Here is a 16,825-nt window from a genome sequence, read left to right as displayed (position 1 = left end):
CCAACTCCGTAAGGGTTCACCTTAGTGCAATCAGTGCATACCATTACCAAGTGGAAGGTAAGCCGATCTCAGGACAGCCTTTAGTTGTTCGCTTCATGAGAGGTTTGCTTTTGTCAAAGCCCCCTGTCAAGCCTCCTACAGTGTCATGGGATCTCAATGTCGTTCTCACCCAGCTGATGAAACCTCCTTTCGAGCCACTGAATTCCTGCCATCCGAAGTACTTGACCTGGAAGGTCATTTTCTTGGTGGCAGTTACCTCGGCTCGTAGAGTCAGTGAGCTTCAGGCCCTGGTAGCCCAGGCCCCTTACACCAAATTTCATCACAACAGAGTAGTCCTCCGCACTCACCCTAAGTTTCTGCCAAAGGTTGTGTCGGAGTTCCATCTGAACCAGTCAATTGTCTTGCCAACATTCTTTCCCCGTCCTCATTCCTGCCCTGCTGAACGTCAGCTGCACACATTGGACTGCAAGAGAGCATTGGCCTTCTATCTGGAGCGGACACAGCCCCACAGACAGTCCGCCCAATTGTTTGTTTCTTTTGATCCCAACAAGAGGGGAGTGGCTGTAGGGAAACGCACCATATCCAATTGGCTAGCAGATTGCATTTCCTTCACTTACGCCCAGGCTGGGCTGGCTCTTGAGGGTCATGTCACGGCTCATAATGTTAGAGCCATGGCAGCGTCGGTAGCCCACTTGAAGTCAGCCACCATGGAGGAAATTTGCAAAGCTGCGACGTGGTCATCTGTCCACACATTCACATCTCATTACTGCCTGCAGCAGGATACCCGACGTGACAGTCGGTTCGGGCAGTCAGTTCTTCAGAACCTGTTTGGGCTTTAGGATCCAACTCCACCCCCCGAGGGCCCTGTTTGTTCTGTTCCAGGCTACACTCTCAGTTAGTTGGTAAATTTTTTAGGTCAATCTCAGTTATGTCCTCGCCGTTGCGAGGCCCAATTGACCAATGTTGTTGTTTTGAGTGAGCCTGGGGGCTAGGGATACCCCATCAGTGAGAACAAGCAGCCTGCTTGTCCTCGGAGAAAGCGAATGCTACATACCTGTAGAAGGTATTCTCCGAGGACAGCAGGCTGATTGTTCTCACAAACCCGCCCGCCTCCCCTTTGGAGTTGTGTCTTCCCTTGAAGTGTATTGTCTTGCTACATACTGGACTGGCCGGCTCGAGCCGGTTTCGGGCGGGAAGACGGCCGCGCATGCGCGCGGGCGCGCGAGGGCTAGCAAAGGACTTTGCTAGTGAAGTTTCCGATTGGAGGGGCTGCCGTGGACGTCACCCATCAGTGAGAACAATCAGCCTGCTGTCCTCGGAGAATACCTTCTACAGGTATGTAGCATTCGCTTTACGTGCTACAGGCAAAGTTAACTGAACTACCAACACACCTACGGAGGAACATAGTGATTCGTCCCCTTAGACTGGTTTGGAGGGACTTGGGCCAGATTTTGAAGTTTGATGTGCACCACAGCACACTATTACCAATAGTAGGGAATGGAGGTTTTCTCCCTGGTATAGAGGGTCAGAGATTTAAAAGATGGCAGCAAAAGGGGCTTATTCTCCTACAGGATATTATTGAATCTGATGGTAGCATTAAAAAATTGGAGTCTTTGGGAATAGGAGATATGATGTGGATGGATAAATTTGCATACCAACAGATATCGCATTATGTTGCCAGCCTCCCACGCCAATCTCTTGCTATTGATGTACCTAGCATGATAGAAACACTGTTTGAAGTGCCCACTGAGGAACCCCTATCTATCTCCTTAATACATAAACGGCTTATGCACAGCACTGCACACAGAACACTACCACACCTGATGGAAAAATGGACAGAGGATTTACAAAAAAACATCACTGCACAAAGGTTGTTATGCAGCATGAAACAAATCCCACAGAAAACAAGTAATGCAGACTTGAGAGAGTGTCAGGGTAGAGTGTTGTTTAGAGCATATACCTCCAAATTTAGATTGTATAAAATGGGAGGAGTGGATTCACCAAACTGTGGAAAATGCGGAGGGCTGCAATGTAATACTTTCGTGCCATGTGGGATTGCCCGGTGGTAAAACAATTTTGGGAAAAATATGTAATTTCATGGCACATATAATGAATCAACATATATCAGTGAGCCCAGAACAGGTATTGCTGGGAGGGGGGACTGTGGGAGGTACTGGTGCTGTCCATCATAATCTCCTGCTGTCCATCATAATTTCCATAATAGGGAAAAAATGCATTTTAGCCAATTGGATCCACCAAGAGGCTGCTACATATTGGCAATGGCGTAATAGACTGCATGCGTTACTATTAATGGAACTCCGAGAAGTGCAATGGAAATTAAAAAGACAAAAAGAGTTTTACTTAGTTTGGAAACCATACATACAAGCATTGGCTCCACGAGCACGCAGTTTTGTGCTAAACCGATTAGGGACCCTTTAATGAAAGAGGGAATGATATCTGCTGCAAGCTGGTGACAGTCAATCTCAGTATAAAGAATTCTTGACCCCTTATCTGGGGGGGGGGAGGGGAAGGGAGTGGAAGTACGGGTAAGGGAAAGGGGAGGGAAGGGAACGGGAGGGGGAAGGGAGGAATAGGTAATAAATAATTGACATATATGTACATATTTAACATAAAGAGAGACTAGTTTTGTATGTAAGAGCTTCTTTAATCATAAAGTTATTATGTAAATTCTATAACAAAGGGAGTTGTATTGAAATTGTTAATATACTAGAAGAAAGGATGCTGTAACAAAGAAGAATAGACAAGAGGGTTTTGGGGAGGAGGGAGGGGATAAAGGGGGGGAAGAAAAAATGAAAAATTCACACAGACTTATGGTTGTAATGATTTATTGTTTGTTCAATAAAAATTGTTTTAAACTAAATATTGGGCTGGGCAAGAGTGGGTTTTGGAGGATCCACTGGACCTGTAATTTTATTTTGATTGGGAATGAGAGGGTTTATCCATATAGGGGGGTGGTGATTTTGTATCAGATCTTAGAAAAGATGAAATATATAACTTTACCTACATGCATTTATAAAGTATATTCCACTACAAAGTTACATCTGTTCTGAGATTTGCATAACAAGTATGTGTCCATATGTTACCAAGGAGGTTTAATATGACAGGAGAAGGCATGAACCTATCTGGCCCATTCTGTGGGCTGAAACCAGTGGGTGGAGCTTGCTACCATATTGAGTGACCCTGAACATTCTCAGACACTATTGAAAACAATAGCAAGCTTGTGAGGTTTATATTGTTTTAGTATACCTCTTTGGCTTTACATCCTTTCTGTTAGGAGGTGATGGGGGGGGGGGGGGGGTAAGGGGAATTGGGGGAGTTTACAAGGGGCCTGTGAAATATTCAAACAGTTTTTGTCGGTGCTCCAGAGCTTGCTTTATTATTTGCAGTGCTGTATTGTGGATTTCAGTGTGTGCCCTTTATTTTTGATTATGGTGACTATAAAGATATTTCTACATAGAAACAATAGCAAATGCTTATGAATTCCTATATGTGGATTTTATTTTTTATTTGACAGATTTTTTACTTATTTGAAAGCTTCCCATATGTAGACATATATCATGAAATAAGATTAAAAATCACTAAAACAGAAACGACTGGAAGTGTTAGGGGAAAGGTGAGGAGAACATGAGTTATAATTACTACTCTAACTGATGAAAGTTTATTCCGTTCTGACGATTCCTCTGTATACATCTGTATGCTGCACAAGCCAGCATGTTTCTATTACTGAGATTAAAGTAAAAATATGCAGACCTAATCAGACTGAAAACTGAGAGCAGGTGAGGGAAGAGCAGGAAGGAAAGATTTAAGGATGCATCTGATAGTTTGTTTAGGGTACACCAATATGGTGGCTGCGCGGGGAATACAGCTTTATCTTCTTGCCATCATGCTGTCTTGTGTCATATTAAACCTCCTTGGTGCATACAAACTTCATAAAGTAGCTGCTCCACTCAAATGCTACACTCAGAAATGCCTATGCTGCTGCAGCTTTTAAAAGTACATGGGATATTGTTTCTGTACATACGTTTACTATCATATGCCCAGCACAAATTATTTCCTGTGTGTAAAGCATGGTCTATATGCATTAAACAGTACCAATTTTTAGTATTGGGCCTGAATTTTAGGTGACTTAATTTTTAATTTAAGCTCCCCTATGTAGCCTGATGTTAGGCACTTAAAAATGGGTGAATATAGTAGGATCCCTTAAATAGGCACCTAACTGAGGTGCCCAGTGCGCCTTTTAACAGATAAAACCTTGGCAAACCATTTATTTGACTGAGATAAGTTAACTACTGATATACACTATCTAAGGATGGAAGAAAGGCTTTCAAGTTTGAGTCACGTTTTCTGTTTACTTTACTCCCCCCTAAAATTTTCTCTATCACAAAACATTTAGAGGGTAATTCTGTGAGGAGGTGCATATGTTTAGGTGCTAGGAAAGTGCCTATTTGAAACCTATTCTATAACAAAAAGTAGATGCCTATTTATACTAGTGTAGGTCACCTTACATGTGCTAACTATGCAAGCGTGGTCATATATACCAGCCATGCTTTCACCTTGATTGCAAAAAATATATATAATTGTAAGATTTTATAAGCTATACATGTAAATACACACCCTGCCTATGCTCCCCCCCAAACTCCACCCATGCGAACATTCACCTGCAAAGTGTGCACCATTGCACTGTTGTGTGTACATACATGTGTACATGATTAGAATATCCACATTAACATGCATCCCTGCCACCTAAACACTAGTGGCTTATTCTAGAATTAAACATCCCCCCCCCCCCCATACATACACACCTACACCTGGGGCTCTGCTTGACTATTATTTGTGTTGAAAATAGATAAAATTAAGTTGTCAGGTAGAATGCTTGTATAAAATTTGTGATGTGATGTTTAGGGTGCAATTGTACTTTGCCTGTCTATCTGAGTTAATAAGAGTATTCTGAAACCTGTTTTTAGTTGCCCTGTGGCCATCGATGCAAAGAAGTTTGCCATCAAGGTGACTGTTCGAAAAGCTGTAACCAGAAAGTCAAACTCCGCTGTCCTTGCAAGAGAATTAAAAAGGTAAATACTGCTTTGTATTATAGGAAGTAGTATTGTTTCAGTTTTATCTTGAAATATATCAAAATATTCAGAATAGGATGTTAATGCAACCTTGTATATAATTTGTAGAGTTATTGCAGATCATTTGTGTCTTTAAGTAAACTCAAATACAGGTGCATTTTATTTCATGAATGTGAAGCCATCCTATGATTGTATTTCTAGGCAGATTCCGACAAGACACACAGTTACAACATACATACATATTACATATATCCACATCACATATGTATCATAAAATTCCTTAACATTAGTTAATCAAATTTTGTTTTTCATTTTTTTCCAAAAAGCCAATAGATGTTGCAATACTTAATTCAAATGGTAATGTGATCTAATATTAAGGAACAACAAACAAAAACACAGGAGACAGAGTGAGCACTTTATAAATATCAGAAACTGTAGGTAAAAGCAGTTCTTGCTGATTAGAACTTAGTGTGAGAAGGCTGATATCACTAGATAAAATACATTTGGTAACAGAGGCCACACAGTGTATTAAACACTAAGCATAAGCATTAAATTTTGCTTTGTATTTTAAAGGGAGGCACTGCAAATCCCTCAAAACTGGTGAGGCATGATCAGTCTTTCCATTTATTTTAGATATTTATTTTAAGCAGGAGAAGGAAGACATGATAGACGTTCAGTGGCATAAATTTCATTTCATTTATTAAAATGTCTATTCTACCCTTATCCAGTGTGGGTTAGAAACATACATTCAAATCATAAAACATAATAAAACTTGTTTAACCTAAAATGTAATTGACAGTAATAGAGGCTCATTTTCAAAGCACTTAGCCTCCCAAAGTTCCATAGAAACCTATGGAACTTAGCCTCCCAAAGTGCTTTGAAAATATGCCTCATAGTCAACCAAGCCATCAATAAACTCACTGCAGTTCAATCATCATTCATTCAGTCACCACAGAGAGTGGTCAGTCATTGTTCCCAGAAGCACTAGGCTGCAAGCTCTAACAAATGCAGCTTCAACAAATTGTTGAACACCAGAAAGTTTGTTTGCTTCATAAGAAACGGTTGCAGTTTGTTCCACTTGACAGGACCTGCTATAAAGAAAATCCTCTTCCTTGTAAGTTCAAGCCGAAAGAGTGGTACTTCCAACTTGCAGGAGGTTTCTGAGCTAAGTGTTCATGCAGGTTTATACTAGTGCAAATGGTCATCAAATAGTGTGACTCCTGATATAGACTCTGATTGAAGTCAGCAGTTTAAACCTAAACCTCTCTGATACAGGCAGGCAACCACTGCAGTTTCTTATGAAAAGGCAAAACATGTTCATTCTTAAACAACCCATATAATAAACAAATTGCATAATTTTGAGTAATTTGTAAAGACCAAATGCATGCGGCAGGTAAACCAGCATAACCAATATTACAATAATTGAGTCCTGTAGATACTAGGCTCTGCAATAATTTTGAAAATCTGTTTGAGAAATTAATGGTTGTAACTTACTCAGAATCCTCAGCTTAAAATAGTACTTCTTCACAACAGATTGAGTTTGAGGTCTGAAAGACCAGGGCCAAGTCAAACATCAGTCCCAAATTCTTCACCACATGAAGAACTGGAATCACAACATCAGAGCAAACAATTTCAGAAGAAAATTCTCTAGAAAAATCAGTGGCTACTAATAAAATTTCAGTCTTAGCAACATTAAGACCTAAACAGTTCGCAGTCATCCACTGATTTATTTGACTAAAAATATTGTGCATCTGGGTTACCACATCAAGGGCTGGTCCTGTCAAAGGTTAAAAGAAAAAAACAAAACAAAAACAACCTGAATATCATCAGCGTAAATCCGATATGATTTCAGAAGACCACATATCAGTGACAACAGAATCCCAGACAGAGCCGATGCTTGTGCTACCCCGGTATGTATATGTCTCTGAAAGGAGTCTATTTCCCACACACACTTGCACCTGCCTGTTATGACGATAGGAGCCAAATCATTCCAATATGCTATTTCACACTCAGCTAATCGACTTAACAATATTTGATGATTCAAAGTGTCGAAAGCTGCAGAATCATTGAAGCATCAAGAAAAAAAAAAACAAGGTGCAAGTCATCTAACATTGCAGCTGTCAACTGTTTGGTACTATGAGCCCTGCGGAATCCATACTGGAATGGATCAATGCTGTTTACATAACTTGATGAGTAGACAGAATAAACACAGGAGCTATGGGACGAAAATTACAAAGCGTATTAAATCCCAGTGCAGGATCCTTTACCTTAGAATATACTGTGGAAACTTTAGAATAACAGGAACATACCCACTTTGCAAAAAATTGTTAATCATGGTAGTAAATGTTGGTAAAGTCAGAGTAGCCATTTCCTTCATTCCCTCAATAATATAGAACTACAGGGATCCACAGCAGAACCGGTAGGTTGTCACCTTTTTAAATCTAATTTAATTTCTACATCATCCACTTGGGCAAACGAATCCCAATCAAATGTCCCTCTCTGCTCTTTATCATCGTTATTGCCTTTCTTATTCAAACTGATACCCACCAGCTTAAGAGGTTTTCAGATTTAAAAAAAATGGCAAATTCTTCAGTGATATGAACTAACAACCTTAACATCTGGTGAGCTGTAACCTGCTAGGCTCAGGTGGATGTGCAGGGTGATGATCAATGCCTCTGCCCTGGCATCCCAAAGGAAAGACAGTGCTCGAACCATGTCTAGCAGGGCTCCAATGAACTGAAATTGCTGAACAGGAAGGAGTTAGAATTTTGGGTGTTTTTAACACGAACCCTAGAAACTCCAACACCCAAATGTTTTTTTTTTTTGCATGGAATTCTGGAGCTCCTTCTTTGGATGTGCTTTTGACCGGCCAGCCATCTAAGTAGGGAAATCCATGCACTCCCAGTCTGACTAGACACACTATGACTATAGCAAGGCATTTAGTAAAGAGTCAGGGCCACATACATGGCCAGGAAAGAGGACCTGGTGGACAGACTGAGCAGAGGGATGCAACCATACGAGTGGTCTCTAAACATGGCCATAGCCCATTGGATCTTCTTGAGAGTGGGACACCCTCTGGTGGATCTCTTGATCACTCATCTCAGCAAGTGTTCCTCAGTTCTCTGCGGACAGCAGGACATACATTGCCACATACCCTTCTTCCTCACGTAGGAGTTGCATTCCTTAAGTTTTTCACTATACTTCTGTCATTTTCACATTGGGTGGAAGACAGCCACATGTGTGTGGTATGTGCTGCCAAAGGCTTCAGAATCAACTAGAATGCTGGATAGCATCCATTCTGGGCTCCATTGGATCACATGAACCTTATATCCAAACACCTACTACAAGTGAGTAACTTCACTTATTTAAAATTCAACAGGCTGAATTATCTAAGTATTATTATTTATTGGCATTTATTAATAGACTTTATGAAGACTTACCCAAGGCGCAGTATACAAGAGGTATAGCCTGACATAAATAACTTACAATTGTATTAACAGCATAATAGTAGTAAAATGACCAAATATAAGTATAAAATACAATTAATGAGGTAAACTTGTTGATAAGCAAATTAAAGCTTAGTAGTAGCAGTAACATAAGCTATACATATTAAAAATAGCACAGCAGAATGTTCACACGACAGAAATAAGATAAATGCCAGCAGAATACAAATGATAGACCATAATAGGCAGCGTGGAAGAACATTCATATAACATAGATATGATACTCATAGTGTCAGTACAATACAAATGAATCTTTTAACAAGCACACAGCAGAACATTCAAATAACATGGATATGATGCTGACAAGGTCAGTACAATAGAATTAAACAGGTTAATAGACAAGTGCAGTTGAGATATATAGACAGACAAGAAGAGTAAGGAAAAGTCATTGGGATAAATGGTGGCTCAGCTGAAGACGAAGTATATCTAATCTAATACAGTGCTTATATTCTGTGAATACCTTTTCAGTTCAGCGCAGATTATGTAGAAAAAGCCAGGTATACCCAGGAGAATACAAATGGAGCCCCCTCATACTTAAAACAAGACATTAAAAAGTCCTAAATAGGTATCAATTGACAACCTGTGAGAAGTATCTTTCAAATAACCGGGTTTTCAGTGATTTTTGAAATAAGAGCTAACTATTTAGATACTTAAAATCCATAGGTAAATGATTCCACATTTTTGTTGCTACAAAGTGAAAAGACTGGTAAACCTTTTTTAAATCTGATTCCTTTAAATGGCGGCAAGTGCAGAATCAGAATGTCTCTTAATCTCAATATACTGTTATAGGTTGGAAAGGTAATCAGTGACAACATACTGAGGAACCAAACCATGTAAGATCTTAAAAACAGTTCCACAAACTTTAACATAAATCCTAGCCTAAATTGGGCAACCAATGAGCCTTAATTAACAAAGGGGTGACTGTCAAATTTACTAGCAGAATAGATCTGCTGTATTCTGCAGTGTTTGAAGCTTATTTAAAAGTACAATTGTACGTCCAGCATATAACAAATTATAATAATCCAGTTGGCTTAATATTTATTCATTTTTTACATTTGTATCCCACATTTTCCCACGTATTTGTAGGCTCAATGTGGCTTACATAGTACCGGAGAGACATTAGCAGACTCCAGTGTGAACAAATATAAAGTGATGTTGTGGTAAGATAAAAGTTCATGTGGCACAGCCACATTAAGGAATCTTACAGCGGAAGGGTTGTGTTATGTCCATTACGTACTTTAGTTTTGTTGTATTACAGAGATCAGGGATTTAGGTTGGATCGGTAGGGTATGCCTTTTTGAACAGGTTAGTTTTTAGTGTTTTCCAGAAGTTTAGGTGGTCGTACGTCGTTTTCAAGGCTTTTGGTAATGCGTTCCACAGTTGTGTGCTTATGTAGGAAAAACTGGATGCATAAAATGATTTGTATTTAAGTCCTTTGCAGCTTGGGTAGTGCAGATTTAGATATGTTCGTGTTGATTCTGATGTGTGTCTAGTTGGTAAGTCGATCAGGTCTGTCATGTATCCCAGGGCTTCACTGTAGATGATTTTGTGAACCAGGGTGCAGATTTTGAAAGCAGTGCGTTCTTTGATTGGGAGCCAATGTAGCTTTTCGCCAGTAGTTTATCAAAGCCTGCATAATCAGTTTAAATTGGACACATTCAAAACATTGCCTGATCCTTCTTAAATGCCATAAATAGAGAAAAGCTTTCTTAGTAAGCAAAATAACCTCTTTCTCAAAGGAAAGATTGCTGTGTAGCACAACTCCCAGGATTCTTTTATCAGTTTCTAAAGGGAAACAGGCTCCATTAAGTGTCAATGTCTGACAAAAAGTGGACAGTTTGATTAAACTACGTGGAACTGGTCTTAGGTGTGTGGCAGTCTAGTCCAGATAGAGAGTGAGTGGATAGTCAGTTAGTACATACATTAAAGGCTTGAGAGAAGAGCCAGGCTTTGATCTGCTTTTGGAAGTAGAGGTAGTCTTGAGTTAGGCATAGCCCCTCTGTGAGTAAGTTCCCCCTACTTTCAGTAGGAAATAAATCACTGCATCAGAGCCTAAAACATCAATATACTTCCTCTCCTTTTTATTCTTGGTATATGTCACCTGGTTGCATACTTAACCCCCTGTTGTTGCTGAGTTTGTCTTGAATTTGGTATAAGATGTGCACCTTTCTGATAAATTCTGCAAGGAGCTGCCATACTGACAGAGAACTTGGAATTCATAAATATACTAAGACATGCATTTTAATAAAAAGATACTTTTTCTATAGCTTCTATTTCCCTGGTCTGGACCAGTGGTCCTGTAATGGCATCCAGTTTCATGTGGGAGAGTTATGTGCTCATTTTCAAAGCACATAGATTTACAAAGTTACATAGTAACTTGTAAGATAGTGACGGCAGATAAAGACCTTCATTATCAATTCATGATTAAATCAATAATGAATGTTATATTACATACTTTATCACAAGTCTTTCATTGGCGTTTTTGGGACATAGACCGTAAAAATCTGCCCGGATCTGTCCTTATGCTCCATCTACTGGAGTTGCTGTCAAAGCCCATCCAGCCTATCTAAATCCGTCTTCTCATTTGCGGGACCCAGACTGTAAAAGTCTGCCCAGCACTGTCCTCGGTTCCAGCTACTGAAGTTGCCATTGAAGCCCTTCCCAGCCTGTCCTAAACTGTATTGTCATATACAGACAGAGACCTACAAAGTCTGCCTGGCACTGGCCTTAGTTCTTCACAGCTGGAGTAGCCGTCCAAGCATCACTCACACATCCACCCCCTGCAGCTTTTTTTTCTTTAATTTGTTTTTGTTTTTTAAATTTATTTTTGTTTTCTACTATCTGTTTTCTAAATAGTTCCTCTGTGTTCATCCCATGCCTTTTTGAATTCCGTCAGTGTTTTTGTCTCTACTACCTCCCTCGGGAGGGCATTTCAGGCATCGATCACCCTCTCCATGAAAAAGAATTTCCTGACATTACTCCTAAGTCTACCACCCTGCAACCTCAGCTCATGTTCTCTAGTTTTACCATTTCCCCTTCTCTGGAAGATATTTGTTTATTAATACCTTATAAGTCTATGTGCTTTGACAGTGAGCCTCAACATGTTAAGTTTCCATCCTAGGACCTCATCTTGGCAACTCTTGCAGATAGGGAACAAGTGCTTCAATAGTCCTACACTGACACCTAGAGGTAGCAGGGTGCACACATACCAGTTTTTGCAAAAGCTTTATGTAACCCAGTACCAGCACTTTTTGCTTTGGAAGGAATTAGAAATTGGAGGGTAGAACAGAACAAATAGATACAAATGAAGTCCCATGACACTTTATCTTTGATTCCCTCTACCCTTTATAAATAAGGGTCGTGTTTACTAAACTGCGTAACACAACTTGCATTAGGTGCAAACCCATCGTAGCAACTGATTGGTGTACTCTACCACTTAAGGGAAGTCAGTTGTGTGCTATGCAAGGGATTTAGCACAGCAGTTAGGGTGCTGCCTCAACAGTACATGTTAATTAAGTGATGCTCTGTTAATGCAGCATATTATTTTTTTACTTACATGTTAACTGTCTATGCACATTAAAACCTGCATTAAACGTGGGTCTATTTACTGAGCAGCATTAGTTAACTTGGCAGTTAGGCACCCACATCACATTAATAGTGAACATGGAATGGAGTGGAGAATTGGAGGGAGCGGCACCTTGTAGTTAATATGGAGGTAGTTGACATGGCAGATACTACTACCTAAACAGATGTAGCCATAGCTAACTGTATTACATGAAACACAGTTTACACATGGTAAAACTAAACGTTTCCCCATGTTTACTGTATGGAAAGACTGTGGATGCCCTCAATGGTTGATGCAGAGAATACGCGGGTTACCATGATTAAAGTTTGGCTATTTGTTTTTTTTATGAGCATCTTTGATTAACCACACATTTGAGGAGAAATCTTGGTAGTACATAACGGGAAATAAAAGACTACTATTAAAATAAAAAAAGGAACAAGACATACAAAATGAAACAAAAGGAAGGGCCTAAATAGCACAACAGTAATGTTCATAATATAAAACTGAAAACAGAACAGCGAGATACGAAAACTGGAGGAAAAACACCTAGACCAAGGGCCAAGTATTCACATAGGAAAATGCTTGTGAGAACATTTGTTGACGGATGATTCTAGGCAAAGATCCAAGAGTAGCAAGTTCCATAAGGAGGGGGCTAGACAGCAAGAAGACTACTACTACTACTTATCATTTCTATAGTGCTACTAGACGTACGGAGTGCTGTACACTTGAACATGAAGAGACAGTCCCTGCTCGACAGAGCTTACAATATAATTAGGACAGACAAACAGGACAAATAAGAGATAAGGGAATTATTAAGGTGGGGATGATAAAATAAGGGTACTGAACAAGTGAATAAGGGTTAGGAGTTAAAAGCAGCATCAAAAATGTGGACTTTTAGCCTAGATTTGAAGACTGCCAGAGATGAATCTTGACGTATAGGCTCAGGAAGTCTATTCCAGGCATATGGTGCAGCAAGATAAAAGGAACGGAGTCTGGCGTTAGCGGTGGAGGAGAACGGTGCAGATAAGAGAGATTTACCCAGTGAACGGAGTTCCCGGGGGGGAGTGTAGGGAGAGATGAGAGTGGAGAAGTACTGAGGAACTGCAGAGTGAATGCACTTATAAGTCTATAAGAGCAGTTTGAACTGTATGTGGAAATGGATAGGAAGCCAGTGAAGTGACTTGAGGAGAGGGTTAATATGACCATAGCGACACTGGCAGAATATAAGTCGTGCAGCAGAATTTTGAACAGATTGAAGAGGAGAGAGATCCAACATCTCTCCCTTTCTCAATCTTCCCTCCCTCTTCTCTTCCCACAGTTATATTACCTCTTTCTTTCCTGAGGTCCATTATCTCTCTCTTCTGCTGGTCCTAGGAGTGGCAGCACGGCCTACTCCAAAACTTTCCCTCTGGCCTGTCCTGCCTCTTCTGACATCACTTCCTATTTCTGCCTGGGCGGGACAGATCAGAGACAAAGCCTTGGACCAGGCAGCATATGTGCAACACTGCCACTGGCAAGGATCAACAGAAGCCCACCTTTAAGGTAGACTGGCACGGGGTGTGGGGGTGGGTGATATTGAAAACTCTAATGTGTTTTGCGGTTGGTAGGGTTACCAATAGATCTGTGTTAGAAAAATGAAGTGTGCAGGTGGGTTGTTAAGGGGTGAACAGTGAAAACAGATAGAATAGTAGACCAGTATAGTAAGCTCTATAAGTAAGTAACATGATTTTTAACTATATACTATAATGAATAAGCAACTAGTGCTGTTCAAAAAAAGAGCAGAGTAACATGATTATATCTATTCGCCTCGTATATCAATTTCACAATGGTGTTTTGAATAAGCTTTTTGAATAAGAGAGGCCAGCTTTTAAAGAATTACAGTAATCCAAATGTGTTAAAATGAGAGCGTGTACTAGGGTTTTCAAAGCCGGAGCATCTAGCAATGGTAAACAGACCTGATTCTCCTGAGATTGAAAAATGATTTCTGGATTTAATGGGAAACATGGTTTGAAGGATAGGGAGCTGTCAGAGGCACCCCTAGTAAAAGAATAGAATCTTTGTTGAATTAATGGATGGTTGAAAAGGCAATTTGCTGAATTAATGGATGGTTGAAAAGGCAATGAGGAGTGTTTACTTGACTGCCAAAGTACTTCAGACTTGGTGGGATTAAGGACTAACTTTATAATGAGATAACCAAGAGGCAGCTGCACATTAACTGGAAAGCATTAGTGCAGCTTATTAAATAGGCCTCCAAAGACAGTTCAGTGAATAGATACCCAAGTGAGGCTGGAGCAGTGCTATGCTATTCTGGCAACTTAAGTATGGAAGAAGTCCAGTATCTGAAAGTATTCAACACTATATATTGTATCCCGTCAGGTATAACTTGAGGACGTGCTTTGTTGGTTTATGAATGTTTTGGAATTTACACCAGTTTTTTTTTCCAAGGGATCTAGCCTGTGTAAAGGGCTGATTTTAATAAAAGTACAGGACAAATCAGTACTAGTTCGTTTTTTGTTCGTTTTTTTTTTTTAAGCATTGAATTGTTTTTGGCTAGCCTGCAGATTTTTAGCTAATGAGATGCTATTGTGAACTAAATCAGAAGTAAAGTTAAAGAAAAATGCAAAAAAAGTTGTTTATTTTTGTTCATACTTCAGTATTCAGAGGTTAAAGTTAAGTTTAAGTTTAACTTGTACCTCTAATGAAAACTGGAATCTCTTTGGACCTCCAAGCCAGAGATTCTGTGCCCTGGGATGCCATTTGTGGATTAATTACTTTTAAAATACTATCATTTATTTGCATTTACTGATCCTAAAATGGCTCTTTCCATCACTAATGAATTTGTTGGTTAACATAATTTCCCATGTACTGTAAGAGGGCAGTTTCAGCAATGTCTGTTCAGAAATATGTATGCTTGCCCCTAAGAAATAATATTCTTGCTTGCAGGAGCTTCAGTGCAGCAAAGTATATGAATCCCAAAGCTCCCTAGAATGTGACAGTGTGTGCAAGGAACTGAAAAAAAAAGAATCTGAGGTAATGTCTCTTATGTATTTTATCACTGGTTCAGGAAAAGACAAAATATGAAATTCCTCTTCAAGCATGAAATGCATATTCCGGTTTTTAATAAATGAAGCAGTTACACAGTTATATATATATATATATATACACACACACACACACACACACCATTAGTTGGGGAACATTTTCCAATAAATGTAGTTCTGCATGAACTTTTGAGATTAAGGGCTCCATTTACAAAGTGGTGCTACCAGTTAACATGCGCTGAAAAAGCCCAAGGGAATTGAATGGGTTTCTTCACATTCAGCGCAAGCTAATCTGTAGCACCACCTTATAAAAGGAACCCTAAATATGTTGTTCAAAACTCATATATAACATGCTCGGGAAATATTTTATTTTTGTTCTGTTCAGTGAAAGGTTTTGCAAGTTAGTTAACCCAGGTTTTTCTCAAAGATGTAGAATGCCATATTACAGTAAAAAGAGTGTTGATGTACTTATATTTCACCCATTTCTTAAAAACAGTTTAGAAAGTGTCTTCAGCTTCAGAAAAGAGGCAGAATAAGTGTACATGTAAAAACAAAACCAAAATTAGAAAGTTTTGAATTTGAATTGTAAGACATTTTAGAAAGAGATATTTACCTGAAAACATCCCACTGAAGAGCTACTAACGACTAAGGGAAATATAGCTCTACTACAGATACCACTATATAAGCTGAAACTACAAAGAAGATATAGCCTAGACATTATGGCATTTTAGTGCAATTCTGGAGAAATCTCATCACGTGCTCAGGTCTCACCACTCTAGGTGATGTTCTGGCAATTGAGCAAATCGAGTTATCTGCAAGTCAGCAGTTTCAGAGTTGTATGACTGCACTTTATTTTTATTTATTTACCGCTTTAGACACAGTATTCAAGCACTTTTCGATAAGCCAAAATTCTTTCTTTCCCCTATTTGGTAGTAGCCTTTCAGCTACTCTGCTTTTGCCCTCAAGACCTTCTAAAGTGATTCTTCTTGTTATATCGCAGTAGGACTTGTGAAAATATTCTTTTTTCTGACTTACTCTCAATTTTGTTTTCTGGTTAGGTTTTATGACACTTTAAAAGTTGTATTACTTTTTTCAATTTTGCTTGAACCCATTCAGATATTGTCTTCAGCATTGCCAAGAAAAATATGCCTAGGCATATTCTATAAAATATGCCTAAATTTCCACACAGGTTATAGAATACGCCAAGTGCCCATCCATGCGACTAAATTTAGTTGCGGCAGTTATGCCGAGTAGCACTTGGTGTAAATGCCGACACCTAAATTAGGTACAGACCGGGTGTATTCTATAACACATATAGATTTTAGAAACCCCCATGGCCACGCCCCATTTCCAACTATGTGACTTAGAATTTACATTCATCACGATACAGGATATGCTTAGACAGTTGTGCAGTTGATGCTGAGAAGGCATTTGGTAGAGAACACTGGCCCTTTATGGATAATGTTATGGAACGGTTTGGATTGGGTTCTTGCTTTCGGGATTGGAACCAGCCCTTTTACTCGTCGCCCAAGACCTATGTTTGGGTAAATAGTGGTAATTCTCTTATGTTTTCCCTGACATGAGGTACCCGTCAGGGTTGCCTCCTGTCACCCATGCTCTTTGCTA

At 39.5% G+C, this 16,825-nt stretch overlaps 1 protein-coding gene across 1 annotated transcript in view; it reads left to right on the top strand.

Annotated features, from left to right (window-relative positions):
- NFXL1 (nuclear transcription factor, X-box binding like 1) overlaps window positions 1–16,825 on the top strand; it is a 259,254-nt gene that overhangs the window by 217,876 nt on the left and 24,553 nt on the right. Inside the window, 2 exon segments of the mRNA XM_030191351.1 lie at window positions 4,986–5,090; window positions 15,102–15,188. Of these exon segments, the coding sequence (XP_030047211.1) occupies window positions 4,986–5,090; window positions 15,102–15,188 (192 nt within the window).

This window comes from Microcaecilia unicolor, chromosome 2, assembly GCF_901765095.1.
Source record: "Microcaecilia unicolor chromosome 2, aMicUni1.1, whole genome shotgun sequence".
Lineage (NCBI taxonomy): Eukaryota > Metazoa > Chordata > Amphibia > Gymnophiona > Siphonopidae > Microcaecilia > Microcaecilia unicolor.
The sequence above is the reverse complement of the archived record's forward strand: the minus strand, read 5'-3'. Positions and strand labels throughout refer to the sequence as shown.